This window comes from Aptenodytes patagonicus, chromosome 2 (assembly GCF_965638725.1).
Source record: "Aptenodytes patagonicus chromosome 2, bAptPat1.pri.cur, whole genome shotgun sequence".
Taxonomy (NCBI): domain Eukaryota; kingdom Metazoa; phylum Chordata; class Aves; order Sphenisciformes; family Spheniscidae; genus Aptenodytes; species Aptenodytes patagonicus.
Genome location: NC_134950.1, coordinates 127,666,239 through 127,688,059, shown reverse-complemented (window position 1 = coordinate 127,688,059; position 21,821 = coordinate 127,666,239). Strand labels below are relative to the sequence as shown.

The following is a 21,821-nucleotide window of genomic DNA, read 5'->3' as shown; positions in this document are numbered from 1 at the left end:
TAACAGTCATTCCAGAAAACTAACCCTGACAAGTTTTGTTTCAGTTTGTTGGGTGTTTTCTGAGGTTTTGTTTGTTTTTTGCCAGCATCACAAATTGAATTGGCTTATGCGAAAGGAGACAAGACAAAGGGGGAATGACACCTCCCCTTCAAGACCAGGAACTAATTAGTCCAGCTCAGTCTTAGCATGAAGGCGTATCTTAAGACATGTACTTTCTTGCTGAAATTTCTTCCATTTTCCTCCTGCAATTCTAAAGCACAACAGAACATTTTAAAAGTCTGAAATAATCTTTATAAGGGAAGATGTTGCTAGGCAAAGAACTGTCACAGAACTTTAAATTTCTAGGAGCCAGCCTAAGATCCTTCCGAAGGATCACTGAAGGGACATTAAAAAGGGGATCCACTTCTATTTCTTATTTGCCTTGTCTAACATCATTTAAAGCTATACAGCTGAGCTCCTTTTGTTTCTGTTTAAAAAGAGGAAGCAGCTGATTTTCTGATGTACTAAGAAATGTAATGTTTTGCTGTGTCTGACCAGGAGGTTCTGGGAGACATCAATTTAAAAGTAAGGTGCTGATTCTGACACAACAGATTCGTGCATGCCATCGTACATGGTATGTATTTTACAGGAAAGTTCAACTGACAAAACGCAAGGACAAAAATCTGACAGAGATCTGAAAATTAGCCAAAAAAGAAAACCTACCTCTTTTGTAGCTACTGCATCCTTTGTCTCAAGAACAACTACTGAAAGATTATTTTTTTTATTACTTTATTACAATTTTTCCTTTTGTGAATAACCACATAAAAGAATCTACAACATAATACTTCCAAGAAAGATAGACGCATTTGTCTTTTGAAGAGGAAAAACTCATGCTGTAGGACTCTTACTGTAAACTTATGACTTGAGTGGTTATTTAGTAAAAAAAAAAAAAAAGTTGAATGCATCCAACACGCAGCAGGCAAATTAGATACTCTTGATTTGTTTAACAAATGATAAAATTCTCTATTTTAGAGAGCATTAACATTTGAGTTTGCATGGGAGTTCTAACCAGCCAACAACTACTAAAAAGGGTGCTCTCTGAAAAGGTTACCCAAACAATAGAGAGGCATTTTTTTTTTATCATTTTGGAATAAGCAACAGAAGTTACCTGTCTTCCTAACACAGCCACAGTTAGACCACAGTTCCATGCAGCTTAATCTGTACACTGCCATCCAGCAGCACAAATACAGGCTCAAGGAAAGATTGATTTTGTGCTGGTTTTGGCTGGGGTAGAGTTAATTTTCTTCGTAGTAGCTAGCATATGAGGCTATGTTTTGGATTTGTGCTGGAAACAGTGTTGATAACACAGGGATGTTTTTTGTTACTGCTGAGCAGTGCCTACACAGAGTCAAGGCCTTTTCTGCTTCTCACACCACCCCACCAGCAAGTAGGCTGGGGGTGCACAAGAAGTTGGGAGGGAACACAGCCAGGACAGCTGACCCAAACTGACCACAGGGATATTCCATACCATATGACGTCATGCTCAGCATATAAAGCTGGGGGAAGAAGGAGGAAGGGGGGGGGGACGTTCAGAGTGATGGCGTTTTGTCTTCCCAAGTAACCCTTAGGCGTGATGGAGGCCTGCTTTCCTGGAGATGGCTGAACACCTGCCTGCCCATGGGAAGGAGTGAATGAATTCCTTGTTTTGCTCTGCTTGTGTGCGCAGCTTTTGCTTTACCTATTAAACTGTCTTTATCTCAACCCACGAGTTTTCTTACTTTTACTCTTTCGGTTCTCTCCCCCATCCCACCGGGTGGGGGGGAGTGAGCAAGCGGCTGTGTGGGGCTTGGTTACTGGCTAAGGTTAAACCATGACAGATTTTAAGTTAAATTAGAGCATGCACAACAAGGAATTTAGACAGGCTTTTGGCTTTCACATTGACTTCTGGAAGACAGATGATTATCTAGCCTTGCATAAAGTCTACCCATAAAAATTCTACTGCCATTTTATTTTCTTGTAAGGCAAATTTGAACTTGCAGAGTAAGCTTACACCAGACCCATGCTCCCTGAGATGCAACCATGGCAATTTTGACCAGCCCTAGGAACTCTAAAGCTGGCTTCAAGATATCAAGTCATTCCCCAAGATACAAACTCTCCTCCTGCATTCTCTGCCCAAACTTGAAAAGAGATTCAATAGCTTTAAGATGTCCTTACAAACATAATTGAACCCATTAAAAGACAGAAAACTAAAATACTAAGTCAAATACACAGTAAACCAAACATTAAGACAAATACATAAAATACATCATCCAGACTGGAGACCTAAGCAAAAGACCTTCCAGCAATATGAATTAAATGTGCTATACCCGATGGCTACAAGAACTTTATCTTAACATTTGTAATTCAGGATTTCACAGCTAGTAGGGAATTTTTAAATGCTGAAAAAAAAATTGCAAGAGTTGATCTAGACAATGGCAACTGCATCTGGCAGCCAAATGAATTTTCTACAAACATCGGATAAGGGAAAATAGAGAAAGAAAAAAAAAAAAGAAATTGCACGACATTTCTAACAATTTAGGAACCAAGCCTCCAGAATAAGTATGTCCTTCTGATACTATCAAAACTGTAGAGAAGCCATCTACACATAATCCAAGACTTGGTTTTACTGTGACATATAAAATAGGAACAACTACAGCTTACAGCCCTGGGGATGTGTTACTGTATCAAACAAATTTCTGCAGATATCTTAATCATACACACATTAATATAACTTTAAATGTTTAACTGTTTTTTTTTTGGGGGGGGGGCGGGGGGGGACACGGACACGGGGGCAGATGGACGACATCTTCACTAGAAGGCTTTTAGCAACCAAACCAAGCTTTCATCATTCCATGATTCCAAAAGACTGTTTTCCACCTCAAACTGATACAGGAAAGAATTTGAAAAATGAAATACAAGATACAGGGGAAACAACAGTTAAAAGTGGTAATATTGAAACTTTCCCACCTACAGCCAAAAGCAATATGTAACGAAATATTCAAATAGGAAGAATTTCAATATACTTGTCCTCTAGGCAACTCCCCAAGTTTCTAATGTTTTAGGCAACTCCCCAAGTTTTCATTTGCCTAGATCATATGCATATCATAAGCATATCCATCCCTTTTTTCCAGTGTTACTTAGCTTAAGTCAGGGCACACACAAAGAAATTGACCTATCCACCAAATTATTTGCCATTATTCTCACATTTCTTCACAGGACTGACTCTACAGAAAAAAAATCAACTGCCTGTAAACCAGGCTGGAAAAGTGTCACCGAACAGCATGCTCTAAAAATCTCATATGTACAGAACAAACAGAATCAAACTGGCTTATACTGTACACTAACCTTAATCAAATGAGATCATATCTGAATGATGACAAGGCACTCAACTTTGGTAGAAAATGGTACCTTTTTATTGAAATTTGAATAAAATTTTGTATTTGGGGCAGTATGACATAAAGCTTTTGGTGATCTTAAAATCAATTTCAGAGCTTTTGACTGAGATGTAATTAATTTAAATAAAAGCAATAATTTCATATCAGATATTAACAAACTTTTACACACTTCCTCAAAAACTGAGGCTTCCAAAAGATCTGTCTTTAAAATTTGAACCAGTTTTCATTTTTGTTTATCAAAATCAACACTAGCAGAAGCATTACTTAAAAATATATGTATATACACAAAGCAAAAACATTCACACATAATGAGACAAATAAATGGATATTTTAAAATGTTTATAACTAGGTCAACTGTCTACTAAAACTACTTCTGTTGTCTGAGGTCTCTGTGCATTGACGGGCTCAAAGAAAGGGTAATGCATGCTTTTCTCACTGGGACAGAACAACTGTGCCAAAAGGAAGCTCTCCCGTTAAAGGAAGACTGAACTGTAGTTCAGTTTACAATTACAGAATTCATGCCAGGACACAAGGGGGAACCTAGTCCACTTCAAAAATAACTTGTATACGCTGATACTGCTATTAACCCCAAATTTTCACTCATGGACAAGTTATTTAGATATATGAGTGAAGATAACTTACTTTTTTCAGACCACTGAGGTCATAATGCTTAAACACTTGAAATTTAGTCATACAGACTACGTAACTGGGGAAAAACATGGAATTCTGAGTACCTCAGAAAGGAAGCTATTGTACAATAGTACAGAGCACAACCATCACGCTCTCTATTCTTATGGTTCTTCCAGCCTTTTCTATTGAAGAAAATTATCAAAATGCATATTCAAATACCAATCTGTTAAAGAAGTATGTTAAACAAAAAGCAATTGAAGAGACTGCAATGCATATTTACACTTACTGTTTAGGAAATAAAACAGTGAAAGCAGCCTAAAGTAAAGTTTATTCTATGTATTTGAAGCTTGTTTCCACTTTTAACTGATTCCATAATGAAACTGGGTTTTTGGTAGCACGTAATATTATTAGCAACTTATACACATTCATAAACACGTGTGCTCTCCTAAAGAGTATCACATTCCACAACAGAGGAGCTGTACCACAATATCAGACTTTTGGAACCACTGTGTCAGCAGGCTTCACTTCTACTCTGGGTCTTTATTTGAATTTACAAGATAAACCCACATTTCTAAAAGCTCTAAAAGAATTAAGTAGCATTAGAGACAAACATAGGCATGCAGGTTTGAAATATGTAGTTAGCAGCATTCACAGTCTAACGCTTTAAAAGAAGGATGGAGGAAGAGGGCGGTAGAAGAGGGAGCTCACCAATGGTTTCCTGAAATGCCCCTTTTCTTTTTCTTTAAATAATAATTTTCTTATTTTAATAGCTCTAGGTACTTACTGACACTTTAAAGTGGTATTATATTCCATAGCTAAGCTTTCTCAAAAAAAACAAACAAAAAAACCCCACCACACACCACCAAACCAAACAACCTTTCAGATAACCATTCATGTATTTTCTAGGTGTTGCAAACTAACTTGACTCAAGTCTTTTTTACTAATGTTATCATTAGTGCTCATACTGCTAAAGTGGAATATCCTTAACATTCTACATTAATTCTGAAGCACTGACTCAAATACAATTTTTCAAACACTTCAAGATTTTTATGAGCAAAAAGCAATAAAGGCACAAGACAAAAAAAAAAAACCTTTTATTGGAAATTTATGAAATTACAGAGGAAAATTCTATCTATTCTAAATTAGGAAGCCACCGAAGGAGCTACCATTCATAACAGGATAATACTAACACATGATCTAAGAAGCCATGAACATAACTCTCCCACGCTATACCGCTTTGACAATCAGGGACCGCTTCTTTACAAACACATCATGAGCAGGCCCTGAATTACAAGCTCTCTCTATTACAGTAACAAACACAGACTCAAAAAAAAAAGTCACCAGTAAGTATTTAAAACCAGATACCTCACTCAGCCCTCCCCTCAGCTGCAAGGGAAGACAAATTGCCCTGTGCTCAATCCTAGACTTCTCTGTTGTGCTGTAGCTGTATGCTGGGTGGCACTTTCTATGATGAAAAGAAGACTCGCTTGTTGCTTAAGTAGGGTCTTAAAATACCATGACAGGACCACATCCAATTATTCAGTTTAAAGCAAGTAATTCTGGCTCTGTTTCACTACATCTAGTCTCTGAATAACTTTGATATAAACCATTGTTCCCTTTAATAAGACTTCTGTCAAACTACTTGCTACAAGTAAGTTTAACACATAAACTTACATAATCAGCAGAGGACACTTAAAGATAAGCTTTCTCATCTACAAGAGGTTCCATGATCAACTGCACCAAGAGCTTTGCTCCTTTAACACAATGTGAGCTCATTTAGACTCTTTGTTTCACTTCCAACAAAGAGTTAGTTTTCAGGTTTGGATTTTCTAGGACTTGCATTGATATAGGATTATTGACCTATCAGATAGAATATAAAGCATGTAACTTGTTTTGAAACTTTTGTCCACACTGGTGATGCAAAATTAGGACATCACTGCTGATGACTGTCTCAAAGCACGATCACTATGTACATCAAAGAGAAAACAGGATTATTTTTGTAAGTTCTTCAATTTCTGGTACTTCTAACAAAGCTGCTTTCTTGGGACCCAAGGGGTTTAGAAGCACTTTCTTCAATAATACAAATAGCACAAGGCAGGTAGAATCAAACTTCAAAAAAAATAGTCACATCCAGGACATCATTTACAGTTCAGTTTTCATTACTATCTGCCTAGAATTAATACACTGGAAAGCTGCTGTGGGTCTCTGTCTAGTTATTAAAGAGAAGCCATGCTTTAAAATTACATTCATCAAAAGAAACAAGGTACGCACTTCACTTGGAGCTTAGCAAATCATACCAAAGTTGAGAGATACTAACACAGTAACATGAAGAAAGGTGACTTTATACTACTTGAAGGAACACAGTGTTCAGTTATATACAAAGCAGTATATGAAACACAGAAGTATTGCAGAGTCGCAAATACTCTCTTTCTCACTTTAACAGAGGGGGCACTTGTCTACAGCCACCAAGAGAAACTTCTCTCCAGTGCTGCAGTACAAGTCACTGTCAATCTTCGCAGGTATGTGGAGAAAGCACACCAATTTTTCAGAGTTGCAAACCACATTTTTTTTATAGGAGACATGCCATGGGAATCCTTCCACATCACAGGAATATAGACTCACTGATCACAGAGAATAGGGCACTTAGTGCCAATCCAAATCCTTTGAGGCCATCTGTCAACAGATGAGGTTAAGGATAAAATTCAGGCAAAGCTCCTTCTAACAAAGAAAACCATTGGATACTTTACAACAAAGTTGGAAACCAAAATAAAAGGGGAAAGGGGACAACAGCAGTCTTGTCAAGGCATACCTAAAACTCACCTCTGTTGCTTGCTGTTACACATGAATTTCCCATGGAATTTTTGAGAATTACCTTGGCCACAGAGCCTACGGAAGGACACCACCAAGCTCCCCTTCACCCCGTATCACTCCTCACAACAAGCCACTTTCTTGATCATTATCTTATCTTAATGATTCCTGTATAAGCAAGAGGAGGTTGAAAGCAGTTCCCAGATTATTCTCCTCTTTTCCATCCTATACTTCACTTCAGGAATACTAGTGGACTTGAAATATGTTTATCAATGATCTGTTAAGTGAAATTAGACTTGCACAATATAAAATTACTTTGATATACAGCTCTACAGGAGACCAGTTCTCAAAAATTAAGATTGTGTCCATTCTTTACTTTTCTGTAACAACACACACCTTCTTCCACTCAAAGTTAGTACATCTTAAAGATAAATACACACATACACATGAACAATCCATTCGCCAATAAAGAGCCATTGTTCAGATCTCACTAAATTGTACAGCATATTGTAGCCATTCATGGTGTTTGGATTTTTTTGTTTTAGTAACCCTCAAGATAGGAAGGGAAATTTTCTTCTGTCTTTGCCCCAGGAGCCTGTTTTATACCACGAGACAACTGAAGCAAGAAGTAGGTTCTCCATATCATAATGTGGACATAATACATTAAACTATTTACAGTTTTGTGATGTATCACCACAAACATACAGTTGATCCTCTGAACTTGACAAGAAACAGCAGTAATGCAAGTCACAACACAGAAGCCAATATGCCATCTTGCAGGTATGTATTCTTACTCTTAAGTAGAAACTCATGCATGTTGCACACTTACACTACATTTCCAGAAACAAGCATGCACACAAACACAGATACCCTTTCTGTCACTTCCACAAGTACTCAGCTCCATTGCCTTGCCCAGCCGCAATTCCCTTGGGCTCTTAACAGCTTCCACAGCACCATTCCCAGCCCTGACACCTATACTGCCATTGTCCGGGTCTCTCCCCAGCTTTTGCCACCTCTGCAGCCTCTAAAACAAACTTAAACCTCTGTTTGGAGATACTGCCACCATTCTCTAGAAGCTATTTCTGAAAACAGATAGACATTTTCCTCGTTCCCTAGTGCCTTCACGGCTACCAAGTTCACCTTTTGGCTACGACCTCCCCCAGGACCTGGAAGTGGACACTTGTGACTTTACTCAAAATATGCACCAGTGATGATTTCAACTCCAGGTATTCCACAGCAACCTCCTATGGCAACAGACAAGACTACAGCCTTAGCTGCTTGAAACTTAATTATCTAACCAGTGGTCATCAAGCTCTACAGATTTCTTCCAAGGATAGCCAAAGAAAAAGCCTTTTGCCAAGAAGCTGAAGTTAATTATTTGTGAATGCATTAATCCACAATAGTTTTTAAAATGTAGACCTACTCCCCCGCCCCTTCCCCAAAGAAACACAGCTATAGAGCTGATACATGTAGACCAGCAGGTTAAGTGCACACCCCTTGTACACACTGAAGCATATGGAATATGATCTGGAAAAGTACACCTGGTTTGAGAACTACTGTTTTAACATGCAAATTCTCACCTTTACATTGCCTCCAGGATCCGGAAGTTTATAATCATCAGACACCCAGCCTGGGCTACCACAAATGCAAACACAGTCAATATCCAGTCATACAACAAACCACTGAATGTGACAGAGAGAAATTAGTCACCTTATTTAACACAGCAGCATATTCCAAGTTATTTGCTGTATTAGGATTAGCTAAAATCCCATATACCAAATGGGTTACAGTAAGTCGGCCCCATCACCAATGAGAAAAGCACACTGAACTCTCATTTGCCTGTCTTTTCAAAAGATTCTGTCCATTCAAAGCACAGAATACAAATAGTAGGTATATTCTTTGGCCTTGAACATATCAAATTTCTTCAGTTCCCTATTTATATTTTGTCCTTCATTTGTGTCTTCTTCATAGCAAAGACAACTTACTCATGCTCAAGAACTAAAAGCCTCAGACTAACGCTATTTGTCTTCACTCAATAGAATACAGCCATCTTCTTCCTTAACTGTAAGCCAACAGGCTACCTACCAAGCACATCTGCACTATACAAAAGTTATAAACATTGGAATTTATTTGTCTATAAATGGACCATAATTTAAGTATATTTAATCATGTCAAACAAAATGTTTCGTTTGACAAATAGTTTTTTAATCGTCAGACAAAATCATTTGGTGAACAGCTGTTCCATTAAAAAAAAAAATTAAGCTAGCATCCTACCCCTATTTAATTTGTTCTCTTTCTTGGGGATCAGATATTTAATCTTTTTTGGGTCCCCCGTTCTGAAGGCTTGAATCTATAATTTGACTTAGTTTAAAAATAAATGCTCATTCTATTGACTTTAAGGAAAAATACTCTCAGTTTCTCAATAAACAGATCTTCCTCAGCTGAAGCTCTACCTGGAGCATCTGGGTATAAAACAAGACTCAAGAATATTTATCCTTACCATACACAGAATCATATACAGTTACATATTTCAGTAAAAACAAGTGAAGTCAATCTAGCAAAGTATATTACAAAATATGCTGAAAATAAACTCTGGTTACGCGTATAAAAAAATGTAAAGTAATTGCAAGCATTTTATATAGCACCAACAGTTAAGGCAGGTAATGGATGGCAACACTGATGCCAACAACAAAAAAAAAAAACTGGTTGATGTTCTTCCGTTTTTGATTGGCATACATCAGCAGTTTTCAAAACTCAAGAATTTCCACAAAAATCAATTAGAAAAGCTTTAATAAATTTGCTTGTATTTACAATCTAAAATTAAAACTGTCCAATAACTGGTTTTGTACACTTAATTTATAAGCTGAAACGTGCCTCTCCATCCTATCATTATCTAACGACTTGCAATTCAACCAAATATTAGTTACAAGAGTATCTGTCTCCTTAATTTCCTTTTTGATATCTCTCAATGGCAGGCAAGCGTAGCAATGTTAATAAAAATCAAGCTGAAAAAGGAAAGGATCTCTGCTACTCTTGGGCTTTATCACTTCCTTAAATGAGTCATAATAATTATCAGATGCTATCTGTTTGTTTTTACATAAATAGTTTTAAAATGCATGACTGGTAGGGTGTAGTCATTTGACAAACAAAATGAAGCATTTACCACCAACAGTAACACCAACTGTGGCTATTCACTAAGAAGTTTCTCATTTCCTTTTTCGTACACGAAGTCTGTCTGGAAATATGTTTGACACGTTAAAGAAGTGCATGCACTTACATAATAGTATATCCTCACAATAGTGCTCTACAAGCCAAAGAAAAAAAAATGCAAAAAATCACTAGCCTAAAACAAGCAGTAGTTTAAATACAATCTTTCCAATAGCTTTTTTTTTTTTAATAGAAACAAAGAAGCAATAAGTCTAGCAGTAGCCTAAACAATCCTACCTTATCGTTTAGAATGCTAATTAAAGAGCTTGCAATCAGTCCTTTGACTGCACAAGTTAGTCAGAGAACCCACAAAAGGATTCCTTCTTTTAAGTGTTCTTTCTCGGGAGCAACTAGAAAAGAAGATAATATAGTTTTATCTAGCACTAGTAAGCACCAGGAGCCTTATTCAGTTAAAATCCCTCTATAAAAGAGACAGAGGTGAAGAAAATAATTCCTAGAACATAGACCGAAGCTGCAGTGTTTCCACCTGCAACAAATTATGTTACAGATATCACAGAGAAAAAGAGAAGAAAATTCAGGCTTTTCAACTGAAGCATCTCCAATATGGCAGAATTGTCTCCCCTCTACTTCATAGCATTTAATAAATACCTCATTAAGTATTTCAGGGTAAGGGAAAGAGATGTATATTATTACAGGCACATGACCTGACAAAACGTGAACATGAAAATGTGTCGCGTTTGGTCCCTCCAAGCTGAGAAGCCAAGAAGTTATGCAACATCAGCCGACACAACAGCACCAGCCAACTAAAAAAATTCATGATTATTATTAATGAATAGCTGCCTTGCAGAGATGGTAGTCATTACAAGTAAGTTTACAATACTGGAGTTGTTAAAATAATATTGACATGATGTGTCTATCAGAAACCAATTGCAGGTAGAACAAAACATTCACATAAACGTGTGCTTTAAATCTATATTATGAACAGAACTAGATGGCAAAGTTTAATAGTTTAACAACATAAACATGGGCACAGCACACCTCCCAGGGCTCAGCCCACAGAGGCAGCTAACAGAGGTCGCAGCAGTTCACACGACAAACCTACAAAGGGCCCTGAAACACCATTCAAGATTGTGCAACATGCTAAAGGGTGAAGTCTCCAACACTAGCTGAAGCAACTGTCCCTCACACATCAGAGATCCCAAGTCCAAGAACTGCACAGGGAGGATGTCACCATCCAGGTGCTGGGCTGCAGGGAGCACCCGCTGCTCCTCCCTGGTGCTGTTGATAGCACACCACCCTCAGATGAGGCCACTGCTATCTCTGAGGTGCTGAGTGGCCAGGTGAGAGAGCTGCAGGAAGGGATAAACACACTGCACAAGAGGGAAGATAAGCAGGAGGACCTGGGAGGTCTGCTGCTTGCTGAATAATGTTTTGGAAAGACTGAGACTCATCCAATCCTCAAACTATTGCACCTTCCTGCTTATCCATATGGACACCAGTGACACTTCCAAAAAGCAATTACTGAGCAAATCGAGAGTGACTGCTGAGGACTGTGGGCAAGGGTGAAGAGGCCAAGGTAGTGTTTCTCAGTCTCTCCAGTGAGAAGCAAAAGGCTCAGGGCAGAGTAGATGCATCCAGAAGGTCAATATGTGGTTATCAGCAGAGCTTTTACTGCTATGACCACAGGAACTTTTTTCAGGAACAAGGATCCATCTGACAAAGTGTGGCAAGAGTATTTTTGCCACCAAGCGCATTAAGCTTGTGAATAAGACTTTAAACTAGGCATGGTAGAGAAAGGTTGTCACACTTAAGAGAAGTGAAGACATGGGGAACACATGACAGAAGGCTCTCACACTTCCCTTGTAAAGAGGCATGTCTAGGGGCCCATCTCAAGTGCTTGCACATAAGCGCACACAGCATGGGAAATAACAGGAGAACTTAGTCCATGCACGGTTGCAGAGCTACAACCTCACAGGAATTACAGTGACAGTGGGACAGCTCACATGGCTGGAGTGCTGCAATGGACGGATACAAGCTCTTGAGAAAAGCCAGGCTGGAAAGTTAAGGAACATGAGTTTCAGTCTATGGAAAGGGCTGTCTACAACACTGCTTTGCTTGGAACGAGTGACGAGACAGTCAAGACCTTATGGCTAAGGATCAGAGAACAGCCCAACATGGGTGATGCCGTGCTAGGTGCCTGCTACAGACCTCCTTATCAAGAAACCTTCATTCGAAAGCTGGAGGAAGCTTCATGACTGCACGCCCTGGTACACATTGGTACTAAATACTAAAACTACTGGTATCTGCTGGTAGGGTGTGGCCAAGCACAAGCACTCCGGATTTCTTGAGTGTGTTGAAAATGATTTCTTGGTGCAAGTGATCAATGAGCCAACTAGTGAAGATGCTCTGCTGGACCTGTTGCTCACAAACAAGGAAGAACCAGACAGAGATGCAGAAGTCAAGAGCAGCCTTGGCCGCAGCAACCATGAAATTGCTGAGTTTAAAGTCCTGAGAGAAGTGAGAAAGACAAATAGTACAGTGCAAGACCCAGTTACAACATGGCACTTCAGGAAAGCAGATTTCAGCTTGTTCAGGGATCCTCTTGGTAGGATTTCATGGAAGACCACCATGGAGGGTGAAGGGAAAGCCTGTGAGAGCTGGCTGACCTTCAAGGACAACCTCCTCAAAGCACAAGAGGGACCATTCCTGCATGCAGGAATTCAAGCAGGGCTGACAATGGACCAGCATGAAAGAAAAGGGAACCTGTGACTGACCTCAAATGCAAAACAGTACATGGAAGGTGGAAGCCGGGGGCGGGGAGGAATATACAGACATCATCTAATCGTGCAGGGGTGGAGTTACTGGAGTTGAAACTAACAATGGAGGTGGAGGGCAGTACGAAGGGGAGAAAACACATTTTAATTTTTTCCTCCAAAACTGAAGTTATACAACAGAAACAGAAAATAGGTCTTTGTACAACAAGGCGTTACGCACATTAGCATCTGCTATACATCCTTTTCTTACAAATGTAAGAGAGAATCTGAAGAATCAGGGCTTCTAAATGTGAACTTGAAGTCTGATCAGCTAGCAATAAACATGATTTACTAGCTGTACTAGCTTACTCATAACCCTGTCTAAAAGAAAGAAATCACACATGCTTCTGCTTAGCATGACTTTTGAGATCCAGAACACAGTAGCCTGAATCTCTTGACATGGTGACAGAATTTTTGCACTGAGAAGCAATCACATTCCAGAAATGGACACCAAATGAGATTCTATTACAACACCTCTGTGAACACAGGTTTGCTTTAACCTCTTTCTGTTCTTTGGTAACAAAGATATACAAACAAGCAGCCTGATTAGAGATTCTCTAGTCTTCTGATTATACTCTGCTAGTGAAACAGTCATGGTGTTCAGAAGTGGCACTTTTCGTTGAAGCAAATTCTTAGCTTTTTCTAGCAAGGAATAACTGATATCATTACCCTTGCCGTAACCTAGGTATTTACAATCACTTAGCTATCTTTTTCTTCATCTCAAAATAGATCCCAGTCAAGACACAGCCAGCATATATTTAGTAGACATTAGTCATGGAAAATGCAGCGGAATCAGCCTAGTGCAACAATTGGGGGGGGGGGGGGGGGGGGGGGAAGAGGAATCTTCACTTTACACTTTAGGGAAACATAGTTTTTCAAGACATGCTGTCCACATACACACTCTTAGTACACGCATGCCACCCCAGTGAAAAGATAATAACCGAAAAAAAGTCAAGTTTTCATGTGAGTCCTCATTCTCCCCACCTAAAAGCAGACCTCTGCTAAGAGATCCTCAGTAGTATAGCTGTACTGTAGAAGGAACAGTAGCAGAGGGCAGAGTAGAAGGTCAAACAGCAGAATTCCAACATACATCAGATGGTGGGGGGACGTGGGACGTTGCTCTGTAAGTAATTCCCCCTTTCCCTCTGCAGCCTCTGCCCACATGCCTCATTCACAGGAAGCTCCAGTTTGTTCGGAGGCAGACTCCAGAAATTCTGTTAAACTGGGGCAACAGTTTGTCAACAGGTGCCCAATCTGGAACCTTCTACTGAAGACTCTCTTTTAGTTTAAAAAACCTCAAGTCTGTTTTTAAGTTTAAAAATATTTTGGTATTTCAGGATACTGTCTTAGCCATACTGCCAACAAGACAAGTCTAGATGCCTTCCAGCACAACTACGTCTTATGAAAAATATCAGTACTAATTCTGTATCATTCATAGAAAATTTAAACTTCCAATGAGATTGAATAAGTAGATTAAAAAAAAAAAATCAACAAAAACTGAGTCACAAGAAACCTCAAATTCTCTCACAGCAGGAATATGGGGAAGAAGATGACACACAAAATACCATACATTGAGAGAGTTCAAAATGAAGATTTGAATAAGGTCTTACTCTTCAAGTTGACATTGTGTTCACCAAAAATAATCTTCAGTGCCAAAGACTTGAAAGAGTGGGGGAAAGGGAAAGTCTATCAGGTACATTATTAAGTATAAATGCAGGGGCAAAGAGTCAAACTCTAAGAAAAACATAAATATACCTTTTAGAAAAGTGGATGCTGAAGGAGGATACAAGATGATATAAGCACAGCATTGCAAATACTTCTGCTAAAATGGGACTTGCTAGAATTAATAAGCCAGGGGTGTTTCAAGGTTATGAAGCACTCCAACATTGCTGAAATAAGACAACTTGTGCCAGTATACCCAAATAGGACAACCATTCCATTACATAGCTTTGAGTCAATTTAGTTTAAGGCACTGGAGTAGGAAAAACAAAATCTCAGTCTGAGCTAACAGCCTTTCCTGGGCCCAAGTCACAAGAGCATCCAGACTGTCGGATACAACGCTACGGATCAATATTCCGAAACGTTACTTCAGGCAACACAAGGTGTACAAAGGCTATAGAGCTCTAGTCACAGGACACTGGACAATTTACAGACATAACTGTAATTCCCATAAAGCACAAGCATTCACTCTCTTTTGCACATTTATGAAAGTGGAATAGCCTTCCCACTGTACAATCCTGGCACTGTTGTTGGAAAAATAAAACATTTAGTCTTCTCTGTAGATAAAGAAATTATATTTATAACTATGAGCCATACTCTAAAGGCAAAATGACTGAAAAGACTTTAAAAAACCAAATTTTCAAAAACTTATGTAAATAGGCATGCTGATCTGTAACTAAAATGGCTCCATCTTCTGGTTAAAATACACATTTCCTTTGTCATGACATGCTCTCTCTACTGCAGCAAAGTTAACTTCCAGTGAACAAGGAACTCAGAGGGTGCCAAGCACAAACTAACACATACTCTTACACAGATAATCCCTTCTGATAACCATTGAGATATGCTGGCAAGGTAGATCTGAGATGCTTGCATAATCGATGTTTATTCTCAGTAATACAAAAAGGAGCTTCTAAGATGTCAGGACTGACTTTTTAAATGCAAATGTTGCACTTTTTTAAAAATAATGTAATATTTTCACCTACTGCTAATTGTACAAATGTAAATTTAGAAATACATATTTAAGAACATTGTAAGATCACCTGTAGAAGAATCCATAGTCTCAATTTTGCATTCAGATTTACTACAGGGTTAAGTAGTTTGTGGTGGTTCTCTCCACCTGCTTATTTATAAAAATCTCATTTGAATCTTACTATTCATATCACTATTTCAAAACATTAGCTAGGCAGCTATCTTAATTTCAGCAAAAAATTTGAAATGTCCCTAAACTTTATCATTTCAGAATATGCTATACCAAAAGCATGACAATATTCTTTGGAGACCTTTTCTAGCTAAGTTCAAGTATATTCAAGTTATACTCTGTATTTTATCAATCACTAGTTATAGAGCAGTTCTATTTACTAAGTACTACTTCAGGACCACTAAAGATCTTGTGTAACAAATATCCTTGTGTAAAGGATATCAATATTCAAAAGCCAACACCAATCACGGTGACATGTCAAAAGTCACCTACAGAAGCAGATCAATCACATGGATATAAGGCAACAACTACTCAACTTGGTACACCCTACAGCTTATTTTGGACAGCAAATAAAACTACTGCAATGAAGCCTAAGTTCTCAAGTAACACATCAAGTTTTTGACAGCCATGGTAACTTTTTAAGAACTCAAAAAGACTGCCGGCACATACACTTAATAGCAGCTTACAGTACTTTAACCCAGAGGTGATCAGAGACATTGCACATAGCCCACTGTATGGTGCAAGTTGTACGAGGTATGCACCCCACCCAAACAGCACAATACAGAAAAGCAGCTTGTCTCCCAAAAGTCATAGATTCAAGTCTGCAAGGTTGTCAAGTTAGTAAAATTCTCTCTCATCAGGGCTAGGGACCACCACACCAGTATAACTGTATTGCTTTAACTTGTGGAGAACATGTGTTCAGCCAGACGCCACGAACTCGTGGGGGAGGAGAGTTTCCTGCGCAGTCCTCAATTATGCAGCACAAACATACCCTCGGTTACCCTTGTCCAGCCATAAAGGGAAAACAGCAGCTCAAGCTTACTATGTTAATATGAAAAAAATTTATATGTACCAGCATAATATTCTTCAGAAACCTGTCATTTGACTTACCATCACAAAAGCCACATGTCAAATAAGAAGGCCAATAATCACACAAAAGAACACTTTCCACTAGTCAATTTCTAAAACAGTAAGTCATCCAAGCTATATGGAAAGGTATTAAATCAATTCTGTAGAACTTTGTTTTACTGTATTGATACTGTACATACTGTACTGTATATATGAAGTACCACCAAGGTAAATCAAGACTTAGAACATATTTTAAAATGAATTGTTTCAATAACCACCTAAGAGAAGTACTACACAGCTAGACAAAGTTACCAAGCTATCTGAAATGCAATAACTGGACCAAAGCTTAGTTCGGAAACTATGTACTCCAGTCTAGCTGCCACCAAATACCTGGTTCTCCCTTGAAAAACATAATTTCATTTTCATGAATGGATAAGATTTTTCTTGAAAAGAAAACGCAGTTTGTATTTTTGATTATTAAACTATTTAAGTTGTAACTACCTGCCAATTCTGACAAGATACTTCTCATCAATTTGTGTATTTTTTTTATTTCAGGTGGCTCTGACGTCTGTTACCCTATACTCCTACAAGCCTTCATGTGTTTTGTTATGGATTTGAGAAGTTGGAGTACCAGTCACTACCCTGTTGCATTAAAAAGATGCATCGGTATAAAGGAATGGACAGACCCCGTTGAAGCAATGACGTGTGTTAGTGAAGTGGGCTGTACCTGAAAGAGTCTTCAAATGAAGCCTGGAGTGAAAGCCCAAAGCTGTCATTGAAACACAACCACTGTTGAACAGGAAAGTCTAAAACCCACCTGATAATGTGCATGCACAGCTGTTAAAAAATAAAAGCGGTAGCCAACCACATAGCTACTTCAGAAAAAGCACAGGGACACTAATGCCCTCTTCAGCGAGATATGGCAGACCGCATTACTTTAATGCTTTGATTAGGAAAGCCAGAAGGAGAAGCCTGGAAATATGCCCTTCTCCAACAAGAGCCACTTTCAGTTCTATCGTCATCTACAGTAGAATAGTGATAAAAACAGATTTGTTTCATTGAAAGAAAAGAAACACAAAGAAACATAAACCCGTTACTTAGCCATACTGCATGGTCTACAACCTTGTGAACATTTTATGACATACATGAAAGTAGTATCAAATACTAAAGAAAAAAGTTTCCATCTACTTTTTTTTTTTTTTTAAGATAACATAAAGTATTTTGAAAATATTACCTGCAAAATACCTAGAGACAGAACTGCAATATACGTTCCTTTAAATGCTACTTAGAGCTGTTGCAAAGAAACCCACCAAACTATCTGGTAATGAACACCATAATGACAAAAGCTAGAAGTTAGAACCAAGATCACTGGTACTCAGTATCAAGCATTTGAATACTATGACTGTAACTGCAAAACTCACCACTGTATAGAAAGCAACGTATTAATGCGCTCTACTCCTATTTAAACAAACCAAAAAAGAATGACCAAGTAGCCGTTGAGGGAAGAGGAAAAACAAGACAAGCATACAACTCCTCCTCCTTACACTCTCACAACCTCCAGCTATTTTCAACTCAGATTTCCTGAGGCTGTTGCTCATTCATTTACTAACCTCAATGTATCCGTCTTCCAATGCTTGTCCAACCTCCCCTTAAGTCCACAAAACCTTCTCGCTATACGATGGATACACAAGTATACCCGTGAATTCCCTACACTGAGTAAAGAACCACCTCCTTTTGTTTGTTCTGAACCTAGCGCCTAACTCTGATCTGACTATGTGCCTCCTCTTCCATCTTTACCTGCTCTCTCCACAGGAGTTTTATAGAGCCTTACCATATCATTGTCCCATCATCTCTACTAGACTGACAAGTCCTAGTCCGTTCAATCACTTCTCATCTAGGAACTAGTTCATATCTTGTTGCCCTTCAGTGAACGTTTTCCAATAGTAATGCATCTTTTCTAAGATGAGGGGCAGAACAGCTTACAGTACGTAAGGTATGAACCATGGATACATGCAGTTGCATAGCTTTTTCCTATTGTATTCTCTACTCATCCCAGATGTTCTGACCATCGGTTGCTGTCTGGTTGTAATAACTATATCAGGTATTTGTTTCACCTCCCCCTTCCGACTTTCATGTACACATCGCCACCAAGCAGACTCCTCAAAATACCAATGTCCTAAACACTTGATGATTCTCTTCTTTAAGACTGGACCTAAAATACAAAACAAGCAAGGTTAAAGGGTATTTTAGACTTTTGATGAAATAAATCGGGGGGGGGGGGCGCTGACTGACAGAGGTGCTCCTCCATACAAGAAGCACCAGATTAGATACTTATTACGTATCTAATCCTACATAAACACAGAACCACTTGATTTACCAACATTGGAGGAAGGAAGAAAAGGAAGTGTTAGGGAGTTCTTTGTTTGATCATGCCTCTGTATTATTAAACCACAGCACTTAAGTTCTCAGATTTGATTCACACTTTCTACAAAGTCCTTTCATCTTACTGAGATGTTTATTTCTGAAAAAGCTATGCAAGTGTAAGCAGTTTCAGCAAGCTCTGCTAGCAGGAAGGTGGCCTGTACTACCAGAAGCACAGGATTAGAAAAATTAAGTCAAGCTGTATTGTCAAAAATACTTGTATTTTGGATTAAGTAGCTTTTGTGTATATAAAATTACACCTCTTGCATACAAAAACCACAACAAATCCAACACTGCTATACTATGTAATTGCCCAAAGATCAGCATGTCCTGTCTTTCCTTTAACCCATTTACTTCATGTGTTTTCCCTAGAAATTCCTTTTTTCTAGTTCCTACCAATCTTTCTGCTCTCTCACTTTTCTAACCATTTCAGTTTTGTCTCGGCTGCAGCTACCTCCTGAATACACTTTGGCACCAAGGTCAGGCTCCTGACTAGGCGTTGCTGTTGCGAGGAAACCAACTTGGACCACTCCATTGAGCACCTCTGTTCAAAACACCTACATCAAAAATGACCATGCGGTAGTACAGCAGCTTATGCATCTGTCCCAAAAGCCCCTAGTTATTTTCTGTTACAATAGAACCTAAATGACTCCTGCTGGGCCTGACAAAGATGTGCTCAGGGCACACTGACTTTCATGGAGTCTGTAATCCTCTTTTCATTCGGATTCACCTGAGGGTAACCATTAGCATCTTGCACTTTAACCCCATGCACTTGAAGCCCAAAGTTTTTGCAACTTGCTCCATGCAGCCTAGTATCTCTTTACTAGATGGGAGTATTCTCCTGCCAGCTAACAGATACCTCCTACAGAGAGGCAAGGTAGTTTTAACATGAATTAAACCTATCAAGCAGTCTGCTCTTACCAAGAATTTATCTTGAACAAGCTAACACAAATAAGGAATATGCCTTTTTGGGGCAGAGACAAGAAGGTGGAGAAGCAGTCTAGAATAGATCTACAAAATCTTTAGAGGTGAGCACATACGTTAATTTCTGAAGCCAACATACAAAGATGGTAATAATCCAAGGAATTTCCATAATTCATGGACCTTTGAATCACTAAGTTATCAACACTCCTGTTATAACAAAGGAAAGACACACTAAAGATACTGATGTCACAGGAAGCTAGCACTTCATTAGATTGCCAATTTTATCAAATGTGACTCAAGTCTCTCCTTGAAGAGTAGTGGAAAAGCGATGAAAATTCACGTGTTTTTCCTCTGTCCGTCACAGCATTCTTTGTGTCACAAACTACACATCCCTCCTCTTCAGGCACTGAAAACAAGTCGCTGTGCGACACCTTTTTGGAAAAGGCCTTGAAGGAGAATATCAGAGTAAGGGCTCAGAGGCTCACTAACAAAATCCAGACTTTGAGTCATCTGAAGGGAGGGGAAATTACAACTGTGGAACCACATGTATTTTTCAGTAGCACAGGAAGTAAGGCAACACATGTCTGCTTTACTTAGCCACCGGCCCGGGAAGGAAATGAACCCAAGCTCCGTAGTGTCACCCACCTCCCGCACCAACACTCCCGTCCCCCTTATCCCCCGCCTCCCCCCCCCCCTCCCCGCCAAGACTAGAAATCCGCCGGGGAACCGTATCCACCACCTGACCCGATTACGCGGCCGTGCAACATGAGGACAAGGGGAAGCTCGCTGCTTGCCATGTGTGCGCACTTCTCCCTCGCCCAGGAACTCGTCAGCGAGCGGGGCCGGGGGCAGGGAGAAAGGCGAGGCCAGGGGCGGCCGCGCCGCCCACCGCCGCCGGCACAAGCCCCGCGGGGATCTCACAAAGGAAGGGGGGGACGGGGCAGACGCAGACGCCGAGCGCACGCCGCGGCGGCGCCCGGAGCCGGCGGCAGAACAAAGGCTCCGGCCCCGCTGCCCCCATCCCGCCCGCCGCAGAGGGGGGGGCGGCCGCGCGCACGAGGCCGGCACGCGGGCACACCTGCGCCCTCCCGCCCCGCGGCGAGAGAGGCCGCGGAGCCCCGGGCGCTCAGGTACCTGAGGCGCCGCTTCCGCGTCCTGCCGCCGCCGAGGGGCGAGGAGCCAGAGGAGGGTCCCTGCCGTGCCCCCGTCCCCCGACAAAAGGGGAGCGGGACGGCCCCACGCACGACGCGGGCGGCGCTGCCCCGCGGCGGCCCTTTGTGCGCCTTCCCACCGCACCGCACCCCACCCCCGCGTTACCGTGGTGAGCAACGGTCTCATCTGCTCGCCCGCCCGCTCCTCTTCCATCGCGGCCCCGCCGAGATCGCCCGGGATAGGGACGCGGAACGGGAGGCGGACGGCGAGCTGGAGCCGGGACTGGGCGGCTGGCTGCCGGGCGGAGGCGGGCGGCGCTGGTGCCCTCAGGACGGGGCGGCCGCGACTACTCCGCCGCGCCGGGGGCTGAGCCCAGACCGACTCGGCGCGCCCGCTCCCCCCGCCCCGCGCGCGACCGGCAGCGCCGCCAGCCAATGGGAGGGAGCGCAGCGCCTGGCGCGCCGACGCCCCCGCCCGCCGCGGCCCCCCGGGGGCCGGCGCGCCGCGGCGGGGCGGGGCGCGGAGCGCGGGAGGGGGCGGCGGGGGCCGCGGTCCCACGCGGAGCCGCGTGGCGGGTTGTCCCTGCCTCGCCTCAGCCGCCTTCCCGGCGGAGGCCGCCCGTTGCCGGGGCGGACGAGCTCCGCCTGACGGAAAGGCTCAAGTCCCGGGTTGGCGGGGCCGGCGCGGCAGGAGCGGCGCCCCGGCAGCGCCGCGCCCCCGGCGCGG

At 41.1% G+C, this 21,821-nt stretch overlaps 1 protein-coding gene across 3 annotated transcripts in view; it reads right to left on the bottom strand.

The window, feature by feature from the left end:
* The window catches only part of SLC4A7 (solute carrier family 4 member 7), a 98,381-nt gene extending 76,962 nt beyond the window's left edge, over positions 1 to 21,419 (bottom strand). For all 3 annotated transcript variants that reach the window (XM_076331151.1, XM_076331148.1, XM_076331150.1), the window contains exon 1: positions 21,261 to 21,419. In XM_076331151.1, the coding sequence (XP_076187266.1) occupies positions 21,261 to 21,308 (48 nt within the window). In that variant the 5' untranslated portion in view covers positions 21,309 to 21,419. The remainder of the gene's footprint in view (positions 1 to 21,260) is intronic.
* Positions 21,420 to 21,821: the final 402 nt, after the last annotated feature.